General features: G+C 44.1%; 1 protein-coding gene across 1 annotated transcript in view; it reads right to left on the bottom strand.

Annotated features, from left to right (window-relative positions):
* Window positions 1–27,153, bottom strand: part of LOC310863414 (copine-8-like) — a gene marked incomplete at both ends in the record, with an annotated part of 239,759 nt that overhangs the window by 106,465 nt on the left and 106,141 nt on the right. Inside the window, 1 exon segment of the mRNA XM_083771725.1 lies at window positions 21,494–21,570. Coding sequence (XP_083627851.1) covers window positions 21,494–21,570 — 77 coding nt within the window.

Below are 27,153 nucleotides of genomic sequence, written 5' to 3'. Positions count from 1 at the left end.
TCTTGAAGTGCGTTGCCTGGCACAGAGACGCTTCCAGCTCGCAGACTCCCCTACTTTCAATGCTTCTTTTTTTTGTGTGACACTGTAATTATGATAAAGTGGGAGGGGTGACGTTAATTAATGTACGAAAAAGGAACAGAAAAACACAAGCTATAAAATGGAGATAAGAGGTTTCTGTCCCCCCCCCCCCCCCTCCCCTCCCCTCCCCCGACAGAGACGATGATAATGATATGGGCTTTGAAGGAGTCCCACTTACAGAGATCACAGCATGGTTCATCCACAAGCAGACATCTCTCTCTCTCTCTCTCTCTCTCAACTCTCTCCCCTCCCTCTCCCTCCCCCTCTCTCTCTCTCCTCCCTCCCTCCCCCTCTCTCTCTCCTCCCCCCCTCTCTCTCTCTCTCTCTCTCTCCCCCCCCCCTCTCTCTCTCTCTCTCCTCCCTCCCTCTCTCTCTCTCTCCTCCCTCTCCCCCTCTCTCTCTCTCTCCTCCCTCCCTCCCCCCCCTCTGAAAACAGAAAAACACAAGCTATAAAATGGAGATAAGAGGTTTCTGTCCCCCCCCCCCCCCCCCCTCCCCTCCCCCGACAGAGACGATGATAATGATATGGGCTTTGAAGGAGTCCCACTTACAGAGATCACAGCATGGTTCATCCACAAGCAGACATCTCTCCCCCTCTCCCTCCCCCTCTCCCTCTCCCTCTCCCTCTCCCTCTCCCTCTCCCTCTCCCTCTCCCTCTCCCTCTTTCTCTCTCTCTCTCTCTCTCTCTCTCTCTCTCTCTCTCTCTCTCTCTCTCTCTCTCGCGCTCCAGGCCTGCATGCGCTGGTGTTCTGTTTGTTTGTCTGTGTGCGCTCATCAGGAAACAGCTACATTATTAAAACATAATTTGTCAATTTGAAGCTGTGATTCCCTGCTTTCACATGACATGAAAAAGGAAAATTCCCCCATCTGAAATGATGTTGTTCCATGGACCCTCCCAGTAGCTAAATGATGTTGTTCCATGGACCCTCCAGTAGCTAAATGATGTTGTTCCATGGACCCTCCCAGTAGCTAAATGATGTTGTTCCATGGACCCTCCCAGTAGCTAAATGATGTTGTTCCATGGACCCTCCCAGTAGCTAAATGATGTTGTTCCATGGACCCTCCCAGTAGCTAAATGATGTTGTTCATGCATCCTCCCAGTAGCTAAATGATGTTGTTCCATGGACCCTCCCAGTAGCTAAATGATGTTGTTCCATGGACCCTCCCAGTAGCTAAATGATGTTGTTCCATGGACCCTCCCAGTAGCTAAATGATGTTGTTCCATGGACCCTCCCAGTAGCTAAATGATGTTGTTCCATGGACCCTCCCAGTAGCTAAATGATGTTGTTACATGGACCTCCCAGTAGCTAAATGATGTTGTTCCATGGACCCTCCCAGTAGCTAAATTATGTTGTTCCATGGACCCTCCCAGTAGCTAAATGATGTTGTTACATGGACCTCCCAGTAGCTAAATTATGTTGTTCCATGGACCCTCCCAGTAGCTAAATGATGTTGTTCCATGGACCCTCCCAGTAGCTAAATTATGTTGTTACATGGACCTCCCAGTAAATGATGTTGTTCCATGGACCCTCCCAGTAGCTAAATGATGTTGTCCCATGGACCCTCCCAGTAGCTAAATGATGTTGTTCCATGGACCCTCCCAGTAGCTAAATGATGTTGTTCCATGGACCCTCCCAGTAGCTAAATGATGATGTTCCATGGACCCTCCCAGTAGCTAAATGATGTTGTTCCATGGACCCTCCCAGTAGCTAAATGATGATGTTGCATGGACCCTCCCAGTAGCTAAATGATGTTGTTCCATGGACCTCCCAGTAGTTAAATTATGTTGTTCCATGGACCCTCCCAGTAGCTAAATGATGTTGTTCCATGGACCTCCCAGTAAATGATGTTGTTCCATGGACCCTCCCAGTAGCAAAGATCTGAGTGTGCTTGCGTGCGTGCGTGCGTGCGTGCGTGCGTGCGTGCGTGCGGTCTGCGGGGCACGTCAAAGCCTATTGGCTTATTATGCGTCGAACCAAACAATAAGTCCAGAAGTAATTTGTGATTTCTATGTGATCTTAATTGTTATTTCTAATTATATTATAAGATGTAATTAATTCTGTTTTGAATTCAGTCAAGTGCTGACATCAATATAATAATAATAATAATAAGCCAATACAAGCCACGTTCCCATAATGAGTTTCCACTTGAAGAAATCCAACCATGCGTTCAGAATAGCGATAGTTTGACACCAAGCTAGCATAACAACAACTCTGTCCTTCCTCATTATCTCTGCCAGGAGATCGTGCCTTTGTCCCGCGCGCGTGCGTGTGCGTGTGCGTATGTGTGCGCGTGTGTGCATGTGTGAGCGTGAGCGTGCATCTGTGGGCTTTTGCATGACGGTGGCCCCCAGGGGCCCATCAATTCTAGATCCGCCTATGATGCCAAATACATCTATCTACGGTATACGTCAAAACATAGCCTACTTTCACTCTCAGTGCCAGTACCTAAATATAGCCGTTCTTCTTCTCCTCACTCTACTGCTGTGCCTGACAAACATTCAGAGGTAAATAGGACACATTCCCCTCCTGTGTAAATATTAATAAGACACATTCCCCTCCTGTGTAAATGTTGCCAGACACTTGGCGGTGGCTCCATCTTTTCCGCCAGTTCTCAGAGCTAAACTGCAGTTTGTGCTAAAGGTCTCACCTTCATTACATGGCTCTCAGACCGTAGTACGGTGTACACTGCCTGTGACTCAGACCGTAGTACGGTACACTGCCTGTGACTCAGACCGTAGTACGGTGTACACTGCCTGTGACTCAGACCGTAGTACGGTACACTGCCTGTGACTCAGACCGTAGTACGGTGTACACTGCCTGTGACTCAGACCGTAGTACGGTGTACACTGCCTGTGACTCAGACCGTAGTACGGTGTACACTGCCTGTGACTCAGACCGTAGTACGGTGTACACTGCCTGTGACTCAGACCGTAGTATGGTACACTGCCTGTGACTCAGACCGTAGTATGGTACACTGCCTGTGACTCAGACCGTAGTACGGTGTACACTGCCTGTGACTCAGACCGTAGTACGGTACACTGCCTGTGACTCAGACCGTAGTACGGTGTACACTGCCTGTGACTCAGACCGTAGTACGGTACACTGCCTGTGACTCAGACCGTAGTACGGTGTACACTGCCTGTGACTCAGACCGTAGTACGGTACACTGCCTGTGACTCAGACCGTAGTACGGTACACTGCCTGTGACTCAGACCGTAGTACGGTGTACACTGCCTGTGACTCAGACCGTAGTACGGTACACTGCCTGTGACTCAGACCGTAGTACGGTGTACACTGCCTGTGACTCAGACCGTAGTACGGTACACTGCCTGTGACTCAGACCGTAGTACGGTACACTGCCTGTGACTCAGACCGTAGTACGGTACACTGCCTGTGACTCAGACCGTAGTACGGTGTACACTGCCTGTGACTCAGACCGTAGTACGGTGTACACTGCCTGTGACTCAGACCGTAGTACGGTGTACACTGCCTGTGACTCAGACCGTAGTACGGTACACTGCCTGTGGCAAAATGAAAATTGTTACTGGTTATCTGAAACTCTCAGATCTGAACGAACGAACACCGACTCAGGGCAGCCGAAAGGTAGTGGCGTGAGACAAAGCTATACCAGAGGACCTTTTTCCCACTTTCACTCACTCCTCACTGCCTTCTCCCTCTCACTAACCACTGCTCACTCCTCTCTGCCTTCTCCCTCTCACTAACCACTGCTCACTCCTCTCTGCCTTCTCCCTCTCACTAACCACTGCTCACTCCTCTCTGCCTTCTCCCTCTCACTAACCACTGCTCACTCCTCTCTGCCTTCTCCCTCTCACTAACCACTGCTCACTCCTCTCTGCCTTCTCCCTCTCACTAACCACTGCTCACTCCTCTCTGCCTTCTCCCTCTCACTAACCACTGCTCACTCCTCTCTGCCTTCTCCCTCTCACTAACCACTGCTCACTCCTCTCTGCCTTCTCCCTCTCACAAACCACTGCTCACTCCTCTCTGCCTTCTCCCTCTCACTAACCACTGCTCACTCCTCTCTGCCTTCTCCCTCTCACAAACCACTGCTCACTCCTCTCTGCCTTCTCCCTCTCACTAACCACTGCTCACTCCTCTCTGCCTTCTCCCTCTCACTAACCACTGCTCACTCCTCTCTGCCTTCTCCCTCTCACAAACCACTGCTCACTCCTCTCTGCCTTCTCCCTCTCACTAACCACTGCTCACTCCTCTCTGCCTTCTCCCTCTCACAAACCACTGCTCACTCCTCTCTGCCTTCTCCCTCTCACTAACCACTGCTCACTCCTCTCTGCCTTCTCCCTCTCACTAACCACTGCTCACTCCTCTCTGCCTTCTCCCTCTCACTAACCACTCCTCTCTGCCTTCTCCCTCTCACTAACCACTGCTCACTCCTCTCTGCCTTCTCCCTCTCACTAACCACTGCTCACTCCTCTCTGCCTTCTCCCTCTCACTAACCACTGCTCACTCCTCTCTGCCTTCTCCCTCTCACTAACCACACCTCTCTGCCTTCTCCCTCTCACTAACCACTGCTCACTCCTCTCTGCCTTCTCCCTCTCACTAACCACTGCTCACTCCTCTCTGCCTTCTCCGTCTCACTAACCACTGCTCACTCCTCTCTGCCTTCTCCCTCTCACTAACCACTGCTCACTCCTCACTGCCTTCTCCCTCTCACTAACCACTGCTCACTCCTCTCTGCCTTCTCCCTCTCACTAACCACTCTGAAGTGCCTTCTCACTTCTCCCTCTCACTAACCACTGCTCACTCCTCTCTGCCTTCTCCCTCTCACTAACCACTCCTCTCTGCCTTCTCCCTATCACTAACCACTGCTCACTCCTCTCTGCCTTCTCCCTCTCACTAACCACTGCTCACTCCTCTCTGCCTTCTCCCTCTCACTAACCACTGCTCACTCCTCTCTGCCTTCTCCCTCTCACTAACCACTCCTCTCTGCCTTCTCCCTCTCACTAACCACTCCTCTCTGCCTTCTCTGTCTCACTAACCACTGCTCACTCCTCTCTGCCTTCTCCCTCTCACTAACCACTGCTCACTCCTCTCTGCCTTCTCCCTCTCACTAACCACTGCTAAAACTGGAAGCTGGAGGTACCCTCACTGAAAACGCAGGGACAACGCTCCACACGTCCCAGACTCTTCTCCCTTCTGGCTCCAAAACTATGGAATGCACTTCCCGTCGCAATCAGAACCGCAGCCTCACTCTTAAAATCTTCCACCGTCGTCTGAAAACCCACCTGGTCAGACTCCATCATGGCCCTATAGGGTTCCCCAATTAATGTTCCTCAAGGGCCATATTTTGACTACGGTACCAGGCTGGGGGCCGAGTCGGCACGCACAAGGTCGAGGTCTTGCCTTGAAATTAATGTTCAGGGCAAGACCCCATTTGAAAAGGACCCCCAGTTTGACATGCAGAGGCTATACTGACCCCAATTTAATGCCAATTTAATGGCACAAAGTGCTATCTAAGGGGCTAGGGCCTAGCCCCTTAGATAGCACTTTGTGTAGACTTAGATAGCATTTTATACAGACCTATAGCATGTTGACAGCACTAGAATTGCATTGTAAATTGTTTTTTTTTCTCTCGGATCTGCAGCCTGGGGTTCGTTCTGTGACTCCGACCTCAACAGCCCAGGGGTGTACAGTACGTGTTGGGGGTGTACAGTACGTGTTGCATTTCACACTTTAGCTCTCAAAACATTACCGACTGCAGTAAACAGAGACATCTGCGCTTACATAAATAGATGGTGAATGAGAGGCTGCACTGTATGTGGTTCATGATGGTAGTAGATTTGGATTGTATAATTATTGATGCTTGGAGCGAGTGGAAGACTGCCCTGACCAGGAGACCACTGTATACTGTAACACCTCTACTCTACTGTAACGCTACAACCTGTCTATTCAGACCACTGTACTGTAACCACCTATACTGCAACGCTACAATATGTCTATTCAGCCATGCATCACTATAAATATATTCTCCCAGAGAGAGAGAGAGAGAGAGAGAGAGAGAGAGAGAGAGAGAGAGAGAGAGAGAGAGAGAGAGAGGAGAGAGAGAGAGGTGGGTTAGTGAGAAAACTCCACTGTATAAATGTTTAACCCATTCTGACCTGAGATCAGATTCTAAAAATGTCTTCTACATCCTGACAGTTTTCCATTCTGACCTGAGATCAGATTCTAAAAATGTCTTCTACATCCTGACAGTTTTCCATATTCTGACCTGAGATCAGATTCTAAAAATGTCTTCTACATCCTGACAGTTTTCCATTCTGACCTGCAGATTCTATAAATGTCTTCTATGTCAAGTCGCTCTTCGATTTTTCAAAAATAGCAGACCTACAAGCTCGTAGTGGTGCGCTACGAGCAAAATACGGCACAACAGGTCATTCTCAGATAAGCCTGTAAAGAGTGAGAGTGAGATTTCCCCATACCCGAAGGCGGGGTTGGCGAAAGGGCCTTTCTGTGTGGAGTTTGCATGCTCTCCCTGTGTCCCCTAGGGTAGGTGCCCTCACATGTTCTCCCCGTGTCCCTAGGGTAGGTACCCTCACATGTTCTCCCCGTGTCCCCTAGGGTAGGTACCCTCACATGTTCTCCCCGTGTCCCCTAGGGTAGGTACCCTCACAAAAACATGCAGTAATCCTGGTCTCTATACTGCCTCCCCCTGGCCAGCCGGGGACCTGATGGAGGGGAAAGGAACTGGTTGGAATTACGTGTTCCTTCCACGCGCTACGTCCAACCAGGGAAACTCCCCCCTGTCAGGTGTAAAAGGAGCAACTTGGACACTCAGGCATGAAGGAAGCATGAGTTCAAGTCCGTTGCTCTCCCAGGTTGGCGGAGGGTGTGTAGAGCCCAGGATCACATTAGATGATTGACACAGGGGTGAAAAATGGGTTACAAAATCGTTGGATAAAAATATATATATTAAAAAAAAAGAGTGAGATTTAAGCAGTGACTTCAAAAAAGTTGTAGGTTTTTTTCCCCCTTCCTCCATTAAAATGTCACACTAGTGTTTGGAATTTATAAATCCATACTCATATACTTTCATCACTGTCAACATTGAACAAGGCACAATTATTGTGAAACAACACCCAACACACAGAGCAATCCAAAGAATTACCATAATATAAATGCGGTTTCTATTCTAGCTTTGTTTTCAAAGAGCTACGTGTCCACAACACTGAGCAATGCATTCACTTTCTCATCAGAGTGTGTTTATATATTGATTACTGGACCTGTACCTCCACGCTCAGCTATTCCAAAACCAGACAAAACAAATCTCAGTAGAATGGTAGTACATATCATGCCCCAGCAAATCCTTTGCTAGTAATACAAGTGAAACAACAAAACATTTAGTTTGACAGACTATTGCTGATGTGAGCTTGCATGGAGGCGTCACTGACATACACACATAAAGCCTGATTTCTACTTTGTTGTATATTTTTCAATAGCTAAAGCATTACATAATGCAACACCAAGAGGGGTTCCCGCCCCAGAATGGGTTAAACCAATTTGAAGACACGGTGAGAGGCCATACGGACGCCTCCACCCCCACCATCTTCCTTCTGCCCCAACGCTGACGGGTGTGGCTTTTCTCTTCCAATTGTCCAATTAGTAGAGTTGGATTGGGTATGTCACTGCTATAGAGCGTCGCAGTCCCTCCCCGTTTCAGAATGACGAGTGGCCCAGGAAATGAATCCCAATGCATTTTTCCTCATAGGCTTTTCTTAAAGTATTTATTTAAAGATGGTTACGCCGCGGACAAAGACAACTCGGATCGTGACAAATCATGACAATGAACACAATGTTTTGGGCCGATCAAATCATTTATAAGAAGAAAAACAAAACAAATAGTGTTGTCTCCTGCCTTTATTTTCTTCTTTCTAATGATTTGATCGGCCCAAAACATTGTGTTCATTGTCATGATTTGTCACGATCCGAGTTGGCTTTGTCCGCGGCGTAACGCTTTAAATAAATACTTTAAGAAATGCCTATGGGAGAAAATGCATTGAGATTCATTTCCTGGGCCACTCGTTGTTCTGAAAGGCTCTATACTGTCCAATCAGATGAGGCTGTAAACAGTTTAGTGAAACCCATTGTTTTTGTCCGGTGAAACCTGCCATAACAGCTCAGGAAATAATAGTAAGCGACCTAGTCATCACCCTTAGAGTATATATGAATAGAGAAGGCACCCAGAGGAAAGGTGAAGTACAATGACAGATTGTCTGGTGCTTAGATCAGGGCTTCCTCAAAGGTTTTGTCTGCAGGGGACCCCCGGAAATGCTTTGGCCATGTCTCGCGATCCCCGCCCTGCCAGCACGCGAGGGACCAGAATACTTCAAACCCAAACAATTAGTCAAAAATAGAACTACAAAACGCGTGTTAGAGATTAAACAACGAATAACAACCAGAACCAGCAACTGCATTTACTTAATCACATGTAACAAATGTGGTTTACAATATGTCGGAGAAACGGGTAAAACAATAGGTACAAGGCTGGGACAACACAGATACAATATTAACAATGGAAAAAAGACAACCACAAGATTTGTGCAACATTTCATGGCTCATGGCATTGAAGCTCTAAAATGCGCTGGACTCCAACACAATCCCAACTGGACAGTAGGACAAAGACGTTTTAATGAAAAACAGTGGATTAAGAACCTCAACACGGATTTCCCTGGAGGCTTAAACATGCCTAAAATCAGATCTTGAACACAACAAAACCTAAACGCAGGATTAAACTGGAGAAATCTAAAAATGATTGGATCAGACTTCCTCTAGATACATGGCGAATGCATTTATTCCTTGCATTGTGCCTAAATATGTTGCGACTTGCGGTCGCAACATGTTTAGACACAGTGCACTGAAGTTTTTTAATTCCCCCACAATGGTCAATACAAATTGACCACTACAATAACCTTTTGACCTGAGATCAGATTCTAAAAATGTCTTCTACATCCTGACAGTTTTCTGAAAAAGCTATGTTTCTATGTCAGTCGTTCTTCGATTTTTCAAATATATTTTTCAATAGCTAAAGCATAACATAATGCTAACACCAAAAGGGGTTCCCGCCCAGAATGGGTTGAGAAAATACATCATAAATAAAAATGATTTTCCAGCCATTCAGTTGCAAAAAGAAAAATCAGTGCAGTGGTTCCAAAACGTTTGAGCTGGAGACCCCAAAGATAAATCCAATGTCTCCCCGTGACCCAAACCAGTCAAATCCAATGTCTCCCCGTGACCCAAACCAGTCAAATCCTATGTCTCCCCGTGACCCAAACCAGTCAAATCCAATGTCTCCCCGTGACCCAAACCAGTCAAAAGATATAGCCTATCAAAAAAAAAGGATGTACTTTGTTGAGGCCTATTCATTGTCTGGATTTCCGGTGGTGAGGTGACCACCTCTCCGGTGGTGAGGTGACCACCTCTCCGGTGGTGAGGTGACCACCTCTCCGGTGGTGAGGTGACCACCGCTCCGGTGGTGAGGTGACCACCTCTCCGGTGGTGAGGTGACCACCTCTCCGGTGGTGAGGTGACCACCTCTCCGGTGGTGAGGTGACCACCGCTCCGGTGGTGAGGTGACCACCTCTCCGGTGGTGAGGTGACCACCGCTCCGGTGGTGAGGTGACCACCGCTCCGGTGGTGAGGTGACCACCTCTCCGGTGGTGAGGTGACCACCGCTCCGGTGGTGAGGTGACCACCGCTCCGGTGGTGAGGTGACCACCGCAATCTGATCTCAGGTCAGAATGGGTTAATCAGACCAGTGTGTGTCCAGTGGAAACCTCGTATGAATTTGATCTCAGGTCAGAATAGGTTAACTTATTTTTTTCCCCATCCCCTTTGAGAACATCCACACCTGACCTGAGAGCAGTGTTGTTTTCGTCGACCAAAACTAAGACGAAAAATGTTTGTCGACTACCTTTTTCCACTGAAGAAAACTAAATGGAAACTAAATTTAAACTATGCTATGATGACTAAAACTAAGACTAAAAATACTGACAATTTCGTCAACAAATAAAAACTAGACTAAAATGTTAAGGAAGGGACTAGTGGACAAGAGATCCAGTATAAGTCATTTTACACTTGGTTGCATGCTGAAAATAAGTCATTACGACGGCAACAAGGCCTGCAGAAATACATTTTAGTAAAATCGTATGACATTTAGTCGACTAAAACTAGACTAAACACTAGGACATTCCAGGTGACTAAAATGTGACTGAAACTAAGTGAAAACTATTCAAGAGACTATGACTAAAACTAAAATAGAGATTTGCTGCCAAAAACATCCACACCTGAGAACATCTATGGACGGCGCCTAAAAAAATACTTCATCCCGTACTAGGGCGCCCTGGGGTGGGGGGGCGTGACCAACATTTACACAAACCCGCGACTATTGCCATGCTCGCCTCACTGAGCATAGTGATTGTATTGTGTGTGCGTGCGTGCGTGCGTGCGTGCGTGGCGTGCGTGCGTGCGTGGCGTGCGTGCGTGGCGTGCGTGCATTGCGTGTGTGCGTGCGTGTGTGGCGTGTGTGCGTGGACCGTGTATGTGGTTGATTACATTGTAGTGAATAAGTCTCACATGCCCGGAGGGCCAAACAATCTCATGAGCTCATTCCTCTTCAATGTCAAGTAATTCACCCTCGTCTCTCACAACAACACACTTCTGCCCTCTCTCTCTCTCAACACACATCTATCTCTCTCTCTCTCTCTCAACACAGCTATGACAGAAGACCTGGTCTCACAACAACACAGCTTCTCTCTATGTCTCTCTCTCTCTCTCTCTCCCTCCCTCTCTCCCTCTCTCCCTCTCTCCCTCTCTCTCTCTCTCTCTCTCTCTCTCTCTCTCTCTCTCTCTCTCTCTCTCCCTCCCTCTCTCCCTCTCTCCCTCTCTCTCTCCCTATCTCTCTCTCTCTCTCTCTCTCTCTCTCTCTCTCTCTCTCAATATGACAGAAGGTAATTCACCTCATGTCTCACAGCAACACAGCTCAATCTGCCCTCTCTCTCAACACACATCTATACCTTTGGCCTCTCTTTGAGTCCAAAGACGGGGCTGCATGGTGGGGTTACTGTTCAGACACTCACAGGTAGATGATGCACACACTTTTATTGTAGAGAGGTGAAGTAAGATGTTAGGAGTCTGAGCAGATGGACAGCTTGTCAAAGACAGATCCAGGCTCTCTGTGAGTGCGTGCGCCTCAATAAAAGTTTGAACATCACCATACTGTACAATACCTCTTCCCTTTTACGTTAGAAAATTATAATTATAATGTGAAATCTCACAGATCCTGTAACCAAGTCATACAACCGAGGATCTATGCATGTTTCTTTTTTTAGACACATTATTAATATCATCATGGCTTATTCTGGTGGAAACCTCCACAGTATAAAAACACACTTTAACGGGAGTAATATGTACAGTCAGGCTTAACCCATTCTGAACGGTGTTAGCATCATGTTATGCTTTAGCTATTGAAAAATAGCAGATCTACAAGCTCATAGCGCGCCACCGAGTGGCACGCTATGAGCTTGTAGGTCTGCTATTTTTGAAAAATAGAAGAACGACTGACATTTTTAGAATCTGATCTCAGGTCAGAATGGGTTAATCAGACCAGTGTGTGTCCTGTGGAAACCTCGTATGAATCTGATCTCAGGTCAGAATGGGTTAAACTAGATTCACAGATATCGCCAGAGATGCAAACAATGTTGACATTCACACGTTCCCCATCGCTGGTGATAATCCCTTCCGACCTTTATCTGTCACCACGCTGTGCTGTTTATTCTGGAGTCTAGGGACTTTATCTGTCACCACGCTGTGCTGCTTATTCTGGAGTCTAGGGAATTTATCTGTCACCACGCTGTGCTGTTTATTCTGGAGTCTAGGGACTTTATCTGTCACCACGCTGTGCTGTTTATTCTGGAGTCTAGGGACTTTATCTGTCACCACGCTGTGCTGCTTATTCTGGAGTCTAGGGACTTTATCTGTCACCACGATGTGCTGTTTATTCTGTAGTCTAGGGACCTTTATCTGTCACCACACTGTGCTGCTTATACTGGAGTCTAGGGACTTTATCTGTCACCACAATGTGCTGTTTATTCTGTAGTCTAGGGACCTTTATCTGTCACCACGCTGTGCTGCTTATTCTGGAGTCTAGGGACTTTATCTGTCACCATGATGTGCTGCTTATTCTGGAGTCTAGGGACTTTATCTGTCACCACGCTGTGCTGCTTATTCTGGAGTCTAGGGACTTTATATGTCACCACGCTGTGCTGCTTATTCTGGAGTCTAGGGACTTTATCTGTCACCACGCTGTGCTGTTTATTCTGGAGTCTAGGGACTGCTGTGCTGCTTATTCTGGAGTCTAGGGACTTTATTTGTCACCACGCTGTGCTGCTTATTCTGGAGTCTAGGGACTTTATCTGTCAACACGCTGTGCTGCTTATTCTGGAGTCTAGGGACTTTACCTGTCACCACGATGTGCTGCTTATTCTGGAGTCTAGGGACTTTATCTGTCACCACGCTGTGCTGCTTATTCTGGAGTGTAGGGACTTTATCTGTCACCACACTGTGCTGCTTATTCTGGAGTCTAGGGACTTTATCTGTCACCACGCTGTGCTGCTTATTCTGGAGTCTAGGGACTTTATCTGTCACCACACTGTGCTGCTTATTCTGGAGTCTAGGGACTTTATCTGTCACCACGCTGTGCTGCTTATTCTGGAGTCTAGAGCGTCGCAGTCCCTCCCCCTTTCAGAACGACGATTGGCCCAGGAAATGAATCCCAATGCATTTTCTCCCATAGGCATTTCTTAAAGTATTTATTTAAAGCGTTACGCCGCGGACAAAGACAACTCGGATCGTGACAAATCATGATCAATGAACACAATGTTTTGGGCCGATCAAATCATTAGAAAGAAGAAAATAAAGGCAGGAGACAACACTATTTGTTTTGTTTTTCTTCTTATAAATTATTTGATCTGCCCAAAACATCTAAATTGTGGTGCAGATGAGACAATTGAGCACCTGCTAGTACAAAGGTCTAGCATTGTGTGGGGGGAAAATGCCACAAATTGGTTTTAAAATTAAGGTAAATTACAATTTAGTCATTTAGCAGACGCTCTTGATCCAGAGCGACTTACATTTAAGCAAAAACAAAAGCATGGCATACGTCACATAATTATATAAGAAAGTAGTTATCATGAATCATGTATAAACTAAGAACGTAACAGTGGAGTATCTATGTCAACTATACATACTATACTATATTATATATTATACAATATACATGTGTACTATAAAGTGCTATGACTACATAAAATGCAATTCTAGTGCTGTCTACGTAACGAGCTATAAGTCTATAAATACTATCTAGTAGTCTACATAAAGTGCTATCTAAGGGGCTAGGCTAGGGCAAGTGCTACGGGCCATGGTGGAGTCTGAAGAGGTGGGTTTTCAGACAACGAATGCTGTCATGTAGGGGGTCTTTGGGGAAAAAAATGTCTGCCGTCTCCAGAACAAGAGTTTTACTGGAGCGTTATTTGCACAGTTGTGAACAAATTGTCGAAAAGCAAGGTGTGCCATGGCGATTCACCAGGAGGCCATCTCAGGAGAGGTGGTCTTTAACCTATTCTGACCTGAGATCAGATTCTAAAAATGTCTTCTACGTCATGACAGTTTTCCATTCTGACCCGAGATCAGATTCTAAAAATGTCTTCTACATCCTGACAGTTTTCCATTCTGACCCGAGATCAGATTCAAAAAATGTCTTCTACATCCTGACAGTTTTCCATTCTGACCTGAGATCAGATTCTAAAAATGTCTTCTACATCCTGACAGTTTTCCATTCTGACCTGAGATCAGATTCTAAAAATGTCTTCTACATCCTGACAGTTTTCCATTCTGACCCGAGATCAGATTCCAAAAATGTCTTCTACATCCTGACAGTTTTCCATTCTGACCTGAGATCAGATTCTAAAAATGTCTTCTACATCCTGACAGTTTTCCATTCTGACCCGAGATCAGATTCTAAAAATGTCTTCTACATCCTGACAGTTTTCCATTCTGACCCGAGATCAGATTCTAAAAATGTCTTCTACGTCAGTCGTTCTTCGATTTTTCAAAAATAGCAGACCTATGAGCTTGTAGATCTGCTATTTTTCAATAGCTAAAGCACAACTTAATGCTAACACCAAAATGGATTCCCACTCAAAATGGGTTAACATTGTAACATTGATATATATATATATATATATATATATATATATATATATATATATATATATATATATATATATATATATATATATATATATATTGTATTGTAACTTATGTGTATATGTAACTTAACGTAATATTTGCATAAATTGTAAACCCTGAATAATTTTCAATAAAGTATATATAAAAAGGAAAGGAAAGGAAAGGAACGGTACGGTACGGTACGGTACGGTACGGTACGGTACGGTATGGCACGGCCTAATCTTCTAAACCCTCTAACCTAGAGGCTCTCAACCATGTTGTGGATCGAGACCCACTCAACTGAAACTCTCAAAAGCATTTTAACGATCAATCAATCGTGTTCTGGCTTGGATCAATAATGTATAGTATACTTTGAGTTCCTCAACGCTATCACAATGAATACATACCAGGATCCCCTTTTTCTGTATTGGATGGATGGATGGAATATAGATACTGTAGATGTTATATTATTGATAACATTTTATTGTTTTGACAATTATTTGGGGGCCCACTTGTAAGCAACATCCCCATCAGATTCCCCTTAACAGCAGCATCCCCATCAGATTCCCCTTAACAGCAGCATCCCCATCAGATTCCCCTTAACAGCAACATCCCCATCAGATTCCCCTTAACAGCAGCATCCCCATCAGATTCCCCTTAACAGCAGCATCCCCATCAGATTCCCCTTAACAGCAGCATCCCCATCAGATTCCCCTTAACAGCAGCATCCCCATCAGATTCCCCTTAACAGCAGCATCCCCATCACATTCCCCTTAACAGCAGCATCCCCATCAGATTCCCCTTAACAGCAGCATCCCCATCAGATTCCCCTTAACAGCAGCATCCCCATCAGATTGTATTTGAGTTTGACATCCCTGTCTTAACGCATCACCAGTTCTAAGAGACCAGAACAAGCAGAGAGGCGTCCATAATTCCTCCAACAACAGATGCTTTTAGATCACATCATCATCATCATCTGAATCACGGCGGCCTCGTGAAGCACATTATCTGATGACGGACGGACGCACAAAGGGCTGGCGACACCTCCGTGACCCCCCTACTTTAACCCATTCAGGCCTGACGACGTCGACATTAAAACGATATGTCTTCTATAAATCCTCCAGTTTTCTGAGTTTCTATATCAGTGGTGCTCAATATTACAGAAATTATATGTATTTTGGCCGCCGACCCCCATCTGAAAATATGTTGTTCCAGGGACCCCCCCCCCCCCTCCCCAGAATCAAAGATTTGAGTTAAAAACGTTTGCCCTGAAAAGAATATATATTCAAAGATATTCGAAGATATTCAAACTTGTATAGCCGCGCTATAGAGCTTGTAGATCTGCTCTTTTTCAATAGCTAAAGCATATAGCATAATGCTAACACCAAAAAGGGGCTTCCCGCCCAGAATGTGTTAAAGCTGTATTTAGCGCTCACGCGTAAACGGCGCGGACACAGAAAAGGGGTGATTTGGGGGTAATTTCAGCACAGCGCTCTGCCCTTTTTACTCTGATTACAATAATTATCCGTTCGGAGAAAAAAAAAAACATCTGTCAGATGTGCACTCGCTTGCCCGCCCGCCTGGCGTCTCTCTCTCTCTCTCTCTCCCTTCGTCTCCTCCTGCTGTTAATCCTTCCCGTTGTTGGCGGGAACCCCTTTTGATGTTAGCATCATGTTATGCTTTAGCCATTGAAAAATAGCAGATCTACAAGCTCGTAGCGCGCCACCGAGTGGCGCGCTACGAGCTTGTAGGTCTGCTATTTTTGGAAAAAATCGAAGAAAATATTTCTCAATAATTAAACTATAACATAATGCTTAAAACACCAAAAGGGGTACTTCCCGCCCAGAATGGATTAATACTTCTCCCATTCCAAATGGCTACACTTGGTCTGTGGATAAAATGAATGTGTGTATTCTCTGTGTTCATGTCAAGGCCTATATTGTGATAAAATGAATGTGTGTATTCTCTGTGTTCATGTCAAGGCCTATATTGTGTGGGTTTGTTAATAATGTGTTCAAATACAACGTCCATCTATTTGCAAGAGAATCACTGTTTACTCATTTATATCTGCATAATCATAAATATTTCCCTTAAAACAAAAACTGCACTATCCAGAAGTTTCACATTTATTTAATGTAATTGCTATCTATCTATCTATCTATTGTAATGGGAATTTTAGAATGCCAACTACAGTGCCAGATATATGCATTATTGTGTATTTATCTTTCAGAATCTACCATTCTACCATTCTGAACGGGAACCCATTTTGGTGTTAGCATCATGTTATGCTTTAGCTATTGAAAAATTGCAGATCTACGAGCTTGTAGGTCTGCTATTTTTGAAAAATCGAAGAGCGACTGACATTTTTAGAATCTGATCTCAGGTCAGAATGGTTTAATCAGACACAGTGTGTGTCCAGTGGAAACCTCGTATGAATCTGATCTCAGGTCAGAATGGTTTAATCAGACACAGTGTGTGTCCAGTGGAAACCTCGTATGAATCTGATCTCAGGTCAGAATGGGTTAAGTCTCTTTGCTCACCAATGTGCTCAGTCTAATTCATGCAGCTGTCATTAATCTAACAGCTGACTTGACTCCCCCACGCTGTCAGCAAAGGTACACTTATGTGTGTGTCGCGCAGATCCGTATATGGACATTACAAGACTATACGTTACAAGACAATTGTATAGATCAAAAATAGTAGATACATAATTATAGAACATTGATATGATGTTTTGTTTTCTCGTTTTGTTTTGTTGTTTTTGTTCTTTTTTTTTGTCTTCTTCCTGTTAACGCATACTGGCCTGTCTCTCAGACATTAAAGACTGGATGACACAGAACTTTCTCCAATTAAATCAGTCAAAAACAGAAATCATTTTATTCGGCCCCTCTAGTTTAACCCTTCCACTACACTCTCAACTTGGTTCCTTCTCCACCAATATTACTCCTGCAGCCCGTAACCTGGGGGTGATTTTTGATTCAGACCGCTCATTTAAGAAACAGGTAACAACAGTTGTCCAATCCTGAACATAGCCAAAATCAAGCCATTCCTCTCAGCCCCGGATCTCTAAACTGTTATTCACGCCCTCATATCATCACGTATCGATTACTGTAACTCCAAATACTCTGGCCTTCCAAAGAAAATTACTTCCCGTCTACAACTCATACAAAACGCTGCCGCTCGACTACTGACAAACACTAAGACACGGGACCATATCACACCAATACTAGCAGATCTGCACTGGCTGCCAGTGAGCACCAGATGTGATTTTAAGATTATTTTTATCACGTTTAAAGCCCTTGACGGGCTGGCCCCTATTTACATATGTGAGATGCTATCCCTCCCCAAATCCGTGCGCGCCCTCAGATCCTCGGATAAGGCCCTCCTGGCTGTCCCTCGTACAAACCAAGTTACCCGGGGTGACCAGGCTTTTTCCGCTCGAGCTCCCAGACTGTGGAACGCACTGCCAGTGCACATTAGGGTAGCCCCGTCCGACCCCCTAGTTAAGTCTCGTCTGAAAACCCACCTTTATACAGAGACATTTTTAACTACCTAATTAGCCAATTTGTACATACATGCTTGCTATTGTTTTGTGTGCCTTTATAATTTTGTTACTGTCTGTTTCTTCTTGTTTTTAATCCTGTTCTGTGCAGCACTTTGGAACTATGTTTTGAAAAGCGCTAAGTTCATATCATATCATATCATATCATATCATATCATATCATAACTGTATTGTCCTGTCTGTCTTTGTTTTATGTTTTTATGTTATGTTTGTTTGTTTTTGTTTTGTTTTCTTGTTTTTTTTTTACCCCCTTCTGTTTGCTTTGTTGTATTATTTTACCTATGAAAGCCATTTATCTGTTAGAATGGTAGGCACTATAAGCTTAGGCTTCAGCCTACACCTTTTTGGTCAATGTTTCTTTTGCAAAAAAAAAAAAAGCAGGCACTGTATTGATTTGTTATAATGACCAAAATAAATAAACTCTACTCTACTCTATAAGGAGTGTCTGAGAATGGGGTTGAGGAGGCTTGCGCCTGGGAGGGCTGCTGGAAGAGGCAAGGAGGCCTGTTCCTCACTCTCTGTATGTTGTTACTCTGCGTGTGTGTGTGCGTGCGTTCACCGAGCGTTCCTTGCTTATTCAATAACCTTCCCTCCCGCCCACCCAGCGATATAACGGCCTCAGAGCCTCAGGGTCTCTAACAGAGAAACAAACTTAAAGGAAACACTTCACCACTTTTCAACCTATCTTCATATAATAGGTCCTTACTAATAATCATGAAAAAATTGCACGATCTTTTCCAACTCAGTCTGTGTCTCATAGGAGGGCTGTGGGCAGTTCAGAAACCGTCTTCCAGTGACATCATCATTAGGCAGATTTTTTTTAAACAAGATTTTTTTACAAAAATATTTAGATTTCCATTATCGTGAGAACGATGGCTTCCATTTTCGCATTGCAACTTTTCAGGAATAGAAAGCCTGCAGTTTTTATTAGCTTGTATTCCCCATCGATGATGTCACTGGAAGACGGTTTCTGAACTGCCCACAGCCCTCCTATGAGACACAGACTGAGTAGAAATAAATTGCACATTTTTTTCATGATTAGTAGTGAGGACCTATTATATGAAGATAGGTTGAAAAGTGGTGAAGTGGTCCTTTAAGGATTGAAAGCTTTTCAAGGAGAGAGAGACGGCAGTCGGGGGTCGAAGAGAAGGAAGACAAACTCCTCCATATTTTAACGGCCTCTTATTTTCTGCAGGGTGGTGCGGAGGTTTGGGGTGTGTGCGTGTGTGTGCATGCGTCCCCTCCGTAACCTCCCTGCCAACACCATTAGCTTCTGCAACGCCCGCCCGCCCGCCCGCCCGCCCGCCAACATGCAGAAACTTTGGCATCACCAAAGTCCAGCCGGGACAGGAAAATGACCTCATTGTCTGCGAGAGGAACGGGCAAAAACAAGCCTTGGATGTGTAGAAGAGGCCCAGGGGTAATCTGAGACTCACAAAGAATCCATATGACATTTAAAATGTAGGTGTTTATTTATCCAACCAGAAACCAAGGTATTTGTAGCACTCCACCCACTCAATGGGACTTCCATCCAGAGTGCTGGATGGATATTATCGCCAGGAGCTCGAATAGCAGTAAAACATATACCGCTTCCAACCGACAGCTAGAATAGCAGTAAAACATATACCGCTTCCAACAGACAGCTCTAATAGCAGTAAAACATATACCGCTTCCAACAGACAGCTCCAATAGCAGTAAAACATATACCGCTTCCAACAGACAGCTCGAATAGCAGTAAAACATATACCGCTTCCAACCGACAGCTCCAATAGCAGTAAAACATATACCGCTTCCAACAGACAGCTCCAATAGCAGTAAAACATATACCGCTTCCAACCGACAGCTCCAATAGCAGTAAAACATATACCGCTTCCAACCGACAGCTCCAATAGCAGTAAAACATATACCGCTTCCAACCGACAGCTCCAATAGCAGTAAAACATATACCGCTTCCAACAGACAGCTCTAATAGCAGAAAAACATATACCGCTTCCAACAGACAGCTCTAATAGCAGTAAAACATATACCGCTTCCAACAGACAGCTCCAATAGCAGTAAAACATATACCGTTTCCAACCGACAGCTCGAATAGCAGTAAAACATATACCGCTTCCAACCGACAGCTCGAATAGCAGTAAAACATATACCGCTTCCAACAGACAGCTCCAATAGCAGTAAAACATATACCGCTTCCAACAGACAGCTCCAATAGCAGTAAAACATATACCGCTTCCAACAGACAGCTCTAATAGCAGTAAAACATATACCGCTTCCAACAGACAGCTCTAATAGCAGTAAAACATATACCGCTTCCAACCGACAGCTCCAATAGCAGTAAAACATATACCGCTTCCAACAGACAGCTCCAATAGCAGTAAAACATATACCGCTTCCAACAGACAGCTCCAATAGCAGTAAAACATATACCGCTTCCAACAGACAGCTCCAATAGCAGTAAAACATATACCGCTTCCAACAGACAGCTCCAATAGCAGTAAAACATATACCGTTTCCAACAGACAGCTCTAATAGCAGTAAAACATATACCGCTTCCAACAGACAGCTCTAATAGCAGTAAAACATATACCGCTTCCAACAGACAGCTCCAATAGCAGTAAAACATATACCGTTTCCAACAGACAGCTCCAATAGCAGTAAAACATATACCGTTTCCAACCGACAGCTCGAATAGCAGTAAAACATATACCGCTTCCAACCGACAGCTCGAATAGCAGTAAAACATATACCGCTTCCAACAGACAGCTCCAATAGCAGTAAAACATATACCGCTTCCAACAGACAGCTCTAATAGCAGTAAAACATATACCGCTTCCAACAGACAGCTCCAATAGCAGTAAAACATATACCGCTTCCAACCGACAGCTCTAATAGCAGTAAAACATATACCGCTTCCAACAGACAGCTCCAATAGCAGTAAAACATATACCGCTTCCAACCGACAGCTCCAATAGCAGTAAAACATATACCGCTTCCAACCGACAGCTCCAATAGCAGTAAAACATATACCGCTTCCAACCGACAGCTCCAATAGCAGTAAAACATATACCGCTTCCAACCGACAGCTCCAATAGCAGTAAAACATATACCGCTTCCAACCGACAGCTCCAATAGCAGTAAAACATATACCGCTTCCAACCGACAGCTCCAATAGCAGTAAAACATATACCGCTTCCAACAGACAGCTCGAATAGCAGTAAAACATATACCGCTTCCAACAGACAGCTCCAATAGCAGTAAAACATATACCGTTTCCAACAGACAGCTCCAATAGCAGTAAAACATATACTGTTTCCAACAGACAGCTCCAATAGCAGTAAAACATATACCGTTTCCAACAGACAGCTTGAATAGCAGTAAAACATATACCGCTTCCAACAGACAGCTTCAATAGCAGTAAAACATATACCGTTTCCAACAGACAGCTTGAATAGCAGTAAAACATATACCGCTTCCAACAGACAGCTCGAATAGCAGTAAAACATATACCGCTTCCAACCGACAGCTCCAATAGCAGTAAAACATATACCGCCTCCAACAGACAGCGAAAATTGGTGAAATAATATGTACTCACATTAGTGGCTTCTCCAGTCGGCTGGCCGGTGAACCCACGATCTCCCCGAGAGTACAAAACATCTGCCCCAGGAAGTCCTGGAAGGAAGCGAGGTGGGAAACAAGAGAGGATCAGTTGAATGGCGGCCAGGAATATTATGGAGCATCCAATGGCAATTAAGTTCACACTTCAGATATGAAAGATGCAAAGATACAAAGATACAAAGCACCAGCATTATGTGTAGCTTTGTATCTTTGTTGCTGTAACCAACTCAACGTCTTTGTAGCTTTGTTGCTGTTGTAGCTTTTGCTACAAACGTTGGATGCATCTTCTTTAAAGATGGAGTGCCACAATTTTTGTATTTTCCCAGTTTTGTGTCATGAGGTGACAGTACTTCAGTAGACACCCTGGAGTCTACTGTATGTGTCTATGAGGCAGAGGTGGGAGGAAGTCCCTATGTTGCAAGTCCAAGTCGAGTCTCAAGTCTTTGCTCTCAAGTCAAGTCAAGTCTCAAGTCTTTGGCATTCAAGTCCCAAGCAAGTCCAAGTCCTGAACTTTTAGTTTCGAGTCCCAACCAAGTCCTAAGCATTTTGTTTCAAGTCCCAACCAAGTCCTTACCTTTTGTTTCGAGTCCCAAACAAGTCCTAAGCATTTTGTTTCAAGTCCCAACCAAGTCCTTACCTTTTGTTTCGAGTCCCAAACAAGTCCCACCAAGACATAATACTAATTAATGATATGTAAAGATTTACATAAATCATGAGCAAGGTCATGTCTCACAGAGACACAGGATCTGACACAAATTAAAATTTTCCCCTGAGCAAGCAGGCTATTATTATTACAATGGTAAAATGTCATTACTTGCACTGAAAAGGTGTTCAAATTCAGGGTAGAAGAGGAATGTTACATAATGCCTCGATCCACTTTTTCCACTCCCGATCCGATACCGATCTAAAAATCAAAACTGATCCGATAACTGATACCGATCCGATATTGATCCAATCCGATCCAGCACATATTTAAGTCGCTCTATGCTTTCCCAAATCTGTCAGACTTTTTTTTATCTTTACCTTTTATTACAGATTTTATAGTCTGGAATGTTGAATCAGGATTGATCAAGGGATAATATTATTACTCAAAACAGAGAACAACACCTCCCCAGAATAATAGTCAACAAACAAGTTCCACATGAGTATAGGTTGAGAATAACTGACCCATTTATTTTAACAACTTGAGCCTATACTTCAAATGTGGAAGTGTTCTAGTGACAAATTTATTTTATTGTATTCTATGCCTTTTTTATCCATACTATTTATTATTATTATGCACATTATGCACAAAATTTTAAGGACCCAGCAATTTGTATCTCTGTGACCCCAAATTATTATTTTGTATTTGTTTATATTGTAAAATCAATGTCAATTTAGAGTGTACAAATGGAACCTATCATTTGGCTGGGAGTGGGGACCCCTGATCCCCAAACCGTGCACTGTCCTACAGCTACACAGTACACTGTCTGTCCGTGACAATGGAAATAGTTACGTCTGTTTATTTAAGCATTGGTTAGCACTTAAGCAGTTATTAGCATCATAGCATGGTCTGTCACATAAGTATTGACAAACAGCGGTCATATTTGTAAACCAACTGTTGGGGACTGTGGGTGTGGGGATATATCATTTTAAGAACATGAGCATGTCGTCATGCTCAGCTGTCAGCTTGTTGCGCTGTTTCGTCTCTCTCGTCTAAGATGTTGACGCTAATCAATGCTAAAGATTAGCTTGCATGGAGCTAAGGCTGAAACTTTGCTGCTGTTGTTGCCACGGTGGCGAATCCATTTTTGCACTCTGCTGTTGGGTCTTTTTTGTTTTATAATATATAATACTCCCATGCTCCCAAGCGGCTGTCAATGCGGCTTTCTCCACACTGAGTAGCAGCGCGCAGTAATGGCTAGTGGCTAGCCTAGCAGCCTGCACTGTGCAAGACTGCCACTGTGAAGTGTGACTGGGGCTGCCAATGCCTCTGTAGCGCACACTGCTGGAGGAATAAAGTCCTGGAGTGGAGTACTAGAATGGACTGGAGTGCTTGCAGTGCTTGGAATGGATCGGTCATTTTCGCTGTAGTCCGATCCGATCCCGATCACGTTTTTTGGCTGATATCGACCCGATATCCGATCCGCGGCATCCCTTTATATACAAATACCAAACTATTTTACATGTCATAAAAAAGATAATCAGATGCTGTAAGGTATTAAGTGACTTGAAAATGTTCAAGTCAAGAGGGCTCAAGTCAAGTCAAGTCTCAAGTCCTTGGCGTTCAAGTCAAGTCAAGTCTCAAGTCTTTGGCATTCAAGTCCCAAGCAAGTCCAAGTCTATTTTTGATTTGATCAAGCAAGTCTAAAGTCATCAAAATCGGGACTCGAGTCCAAGTCGAGTCTCGAGTCTCGAGTCCAAGTCCCCACCTCTGCTATGAGGTGACAGTACTTCATTAGACACCCTGGAGTCTACTGTATGTGTCTATGAGGTGACAGTACTTCAGTAGACACCCTGGAGTCTACTGTATGTGTCATGAGGTGACAGTACTTCAGTAGACACCCTGGAGTCTACTGTATGTGTCTATGAGGTGACAGTACTTAATTAGACACCCTGGAGTCTACTGTATGTGTCTATGAGGTGACAGTACTTCATTAGACACCCTGGAGTCGTTTTTATGTGCAATGGTGTATTAACTTTGTATTTAGGGTTTCTTCCTGGAGGCTGAACCCTTGACAGTCAAACGGGCCAGTGAAATAAACAGTAATATAGTGACATCACACTATTAGCCCCTCCCCTAACCCCTCCCCCCTTTATCATACAACTACAGCTGTGGGTGCGGCTTCAGTTCAGATGGATCACCACCCATCACCGCCCACCAGGCAAACCAGGCACACTTAATGAACTGGTGGGCGTGTCCACATAAAAACGACATTTTAAGAAATTACACTGTACACATTTTTGAAAAAAAAATCTTCCTCCTTAATACATGGACCTGGTGATCATGTTTTAGGGTGGAAGAAAATCATGGCACTCCATCTTTAATATCTTCATGCGTCGCAGGCTTCAATTGAAAAACAACGGTATAGACTGTATCTTTGTACAGTGTGAACTCAGCATTACGAACACAGATGGGTTGGGGAGGTGAAATGTACTTGCAGTGTTGTTTGTTTCCCAAACGCTTTTAGTTCAAGACCCAAAAATAGAAACTCTGTCTCTCTCTCTCCGGTTACCCATCATGAATTAATCATGTGGTCGTCTTGGGGAAAAGGAATGGGGAGCTACAATACAAAACAGATTAAAAACTTAAAAATACTTATTTTATACTTATACTGCTTGCGGAACTCGACTTCGTCTCGTTCCTGACCGTGTCACTGTCGTGGCAATAATCACGTTAAACAACACCCTCTCGTGTAATATTGCTTGATTATAAACTTTGACACTCTATTTGCAGGCTGTCAGACAAGGAGGAGGAGGAGGAGATGTACATGGAGGGTGTTTTAGAGGGCTGATATGGTGAACACAACAACGTCACATGATTTCACAACAACAACAACAACAACAGTGAGGAAAGGGTTAAAGGAACAGATTGAGGCCTCATGCAGTTACAGACCCCTGAACGTGTGTCAGTTACAGACCCCTGAACGTGTGTCAGTTACAGACCCCTGAACGTGTGTCAGTTACAGACCCCTGAAATGTGTGTCAGTTACAGACCCCTGAATGTGTATCAGTTACAGACCCCTGAAATGTGTGTCAGTTACAGACCCCTGAATGTGTGTCAGTTACAGACCCCTGAACGTGTGTCAGTTACAGACCCCTGAATGTGTGTCAGTTACAGACCCCTGAAATGTGTGTCAGTTACAGACCCCTGAATGTGTGTCAGTTACAGACCCCTGAAATGTGTGTCAGTTACAGACCCCTGAACGTGTGTCAGTTACAGACCCCTGAATGTGTGTCAGTTACAGACCCCTGAAATGTGTGTCAGTTACAGACCCCTGAACGTGTGTCAGTTACAGACCCCTGAAATGTGTGTCAGTTACAGACCCCTGAACGTGTGTCAGTTACAGACCCCTGAAATGTGTGTCAGTTACAGACCCCTGAACGTGTGTCAGTTACAGACCCCTGAATGTGTGTCAGTTACAGACCCCTGAACGTGTGTCAGTTACAGACCCCTGAAATGTGTGTCAGTTACAGACCCCTGAATGTGTGTCAGTTACAGACCCCTGAATGTGTGTCAGTTACAGACCCCTGAATGTGTGTCAGTTACAGACCCCTGAACGTGTGTCAGTTACAGACCCCTGAATGTGTGTCAGTTACAGACCCCTGAACGTGTGTCAGTTACAGACCCCTGAACGTGTGTCAGTTACAGACCCCTGAACGTGTGTCAGTTACAAACCCCTGCATGGTACAGTGTTGGGTATATTACTTTATATTTGGAATATATTTCTTATTACTTATTACCTTAATTTATCAAGTAATATATTGTATTACATATTACTGTCTGAGCAAGAGTAATATATTAATATTACTATTACATATTACTTTTTTTAAATGCTCAAATCAAACAATTCAATATTTAGTATAATTATAAATTATACATGGCGTAGACCAGTGGCGTATCTACAATAAGGCGAGGCCAAACGGCCGCCTAGCCAAATCCATTATGTAGGTGTACTATAGACAGGATAACACAAAGTGACACCAGGACTTCTAAACTCTATTTTAGTTTAGGTGTGTTATATCTAAAGGATAACACAGTGACATCAGGACTTCTAAACTCTATTTTAGTGTAGGTGTGTTATATCTAAAGGAAAACACAGTGACATCAGGACTTCTAAACTCTATTTTATTGTAGGTGTGTTATATCTAAAGGATAACACAGTGACATCAGGACTTCTAAACTCTATTTTAGTGTAGGTGTGTTATATCTAAAGGATAACACACAGTGACACCAGGACTTCTAAACTCTATTGTAGTGTAGGTGTGTTATATCTAAAGGATAACACAGTGACATCAGGACTTCTAAACTCTATTTTAGTTTAGGTGTGTTATATCTAAAGGATAACACACAGTGACACCAGGACTTCTAAACTCTATTTTAGTGTAGGTGTGTTATATCTAAAGGATAACACAGTGACATCAGGACTTCTAAACTCTATTTTAGTGTAGGTGTGTTATATCTAAAGGATAACACAGTGACATCAGGACTTCTAAACTCTATTTTAGTGTATGTGTGTGTTATATCTAAAGGATAACACAGTGACATCAGGACTTCTAAACTCTATTTTATTGTAGGTGTGTTATATCTAAAGGATAACACAGTGACATCAGGACTTCTAAACTCTATTTTAGTGTAGGTGTGTTATATCTAAAGGATAACACAGTGACACCAGGACTTCTAAACTCTATTTTAGTGTAGGTGTGTTATATCTAAAGGATAACACAGTGACATCAGGACTTCTAAACTCTATTTTATTGTAGGTGTGTTATATCTAAAGGATAACACAGTGACATCAGGACTTCTAAACTCTATTTTAGTGTAGGTGTGTTATATCTAAAGGATAACACAGTGACACCAGGACTTCTAAACTCTATTTTAGTGTAGGTGTGTTATATCTAAAGGATAACACAGTGACATCAGGACTTCTAAACTCT

This window comes from Protomyctophum parallelum (assembly GCF_964188405.1).
Source record: "Protomyctophum parallelum genome assembly, chromosome: 8".
NCBI classification, from domain to species: Eukaryota; Metazoa; Chordata; class Actinopteri; order Myctophiformes; family Myctophidae; genus Protomyctophum; species Protomyctophum parallelum.
The sequence above is the reverse complement of the archived record's forward strand: the minus strand, read 5'-3'. Positions and strand labels throughout refer to the sequence as shown.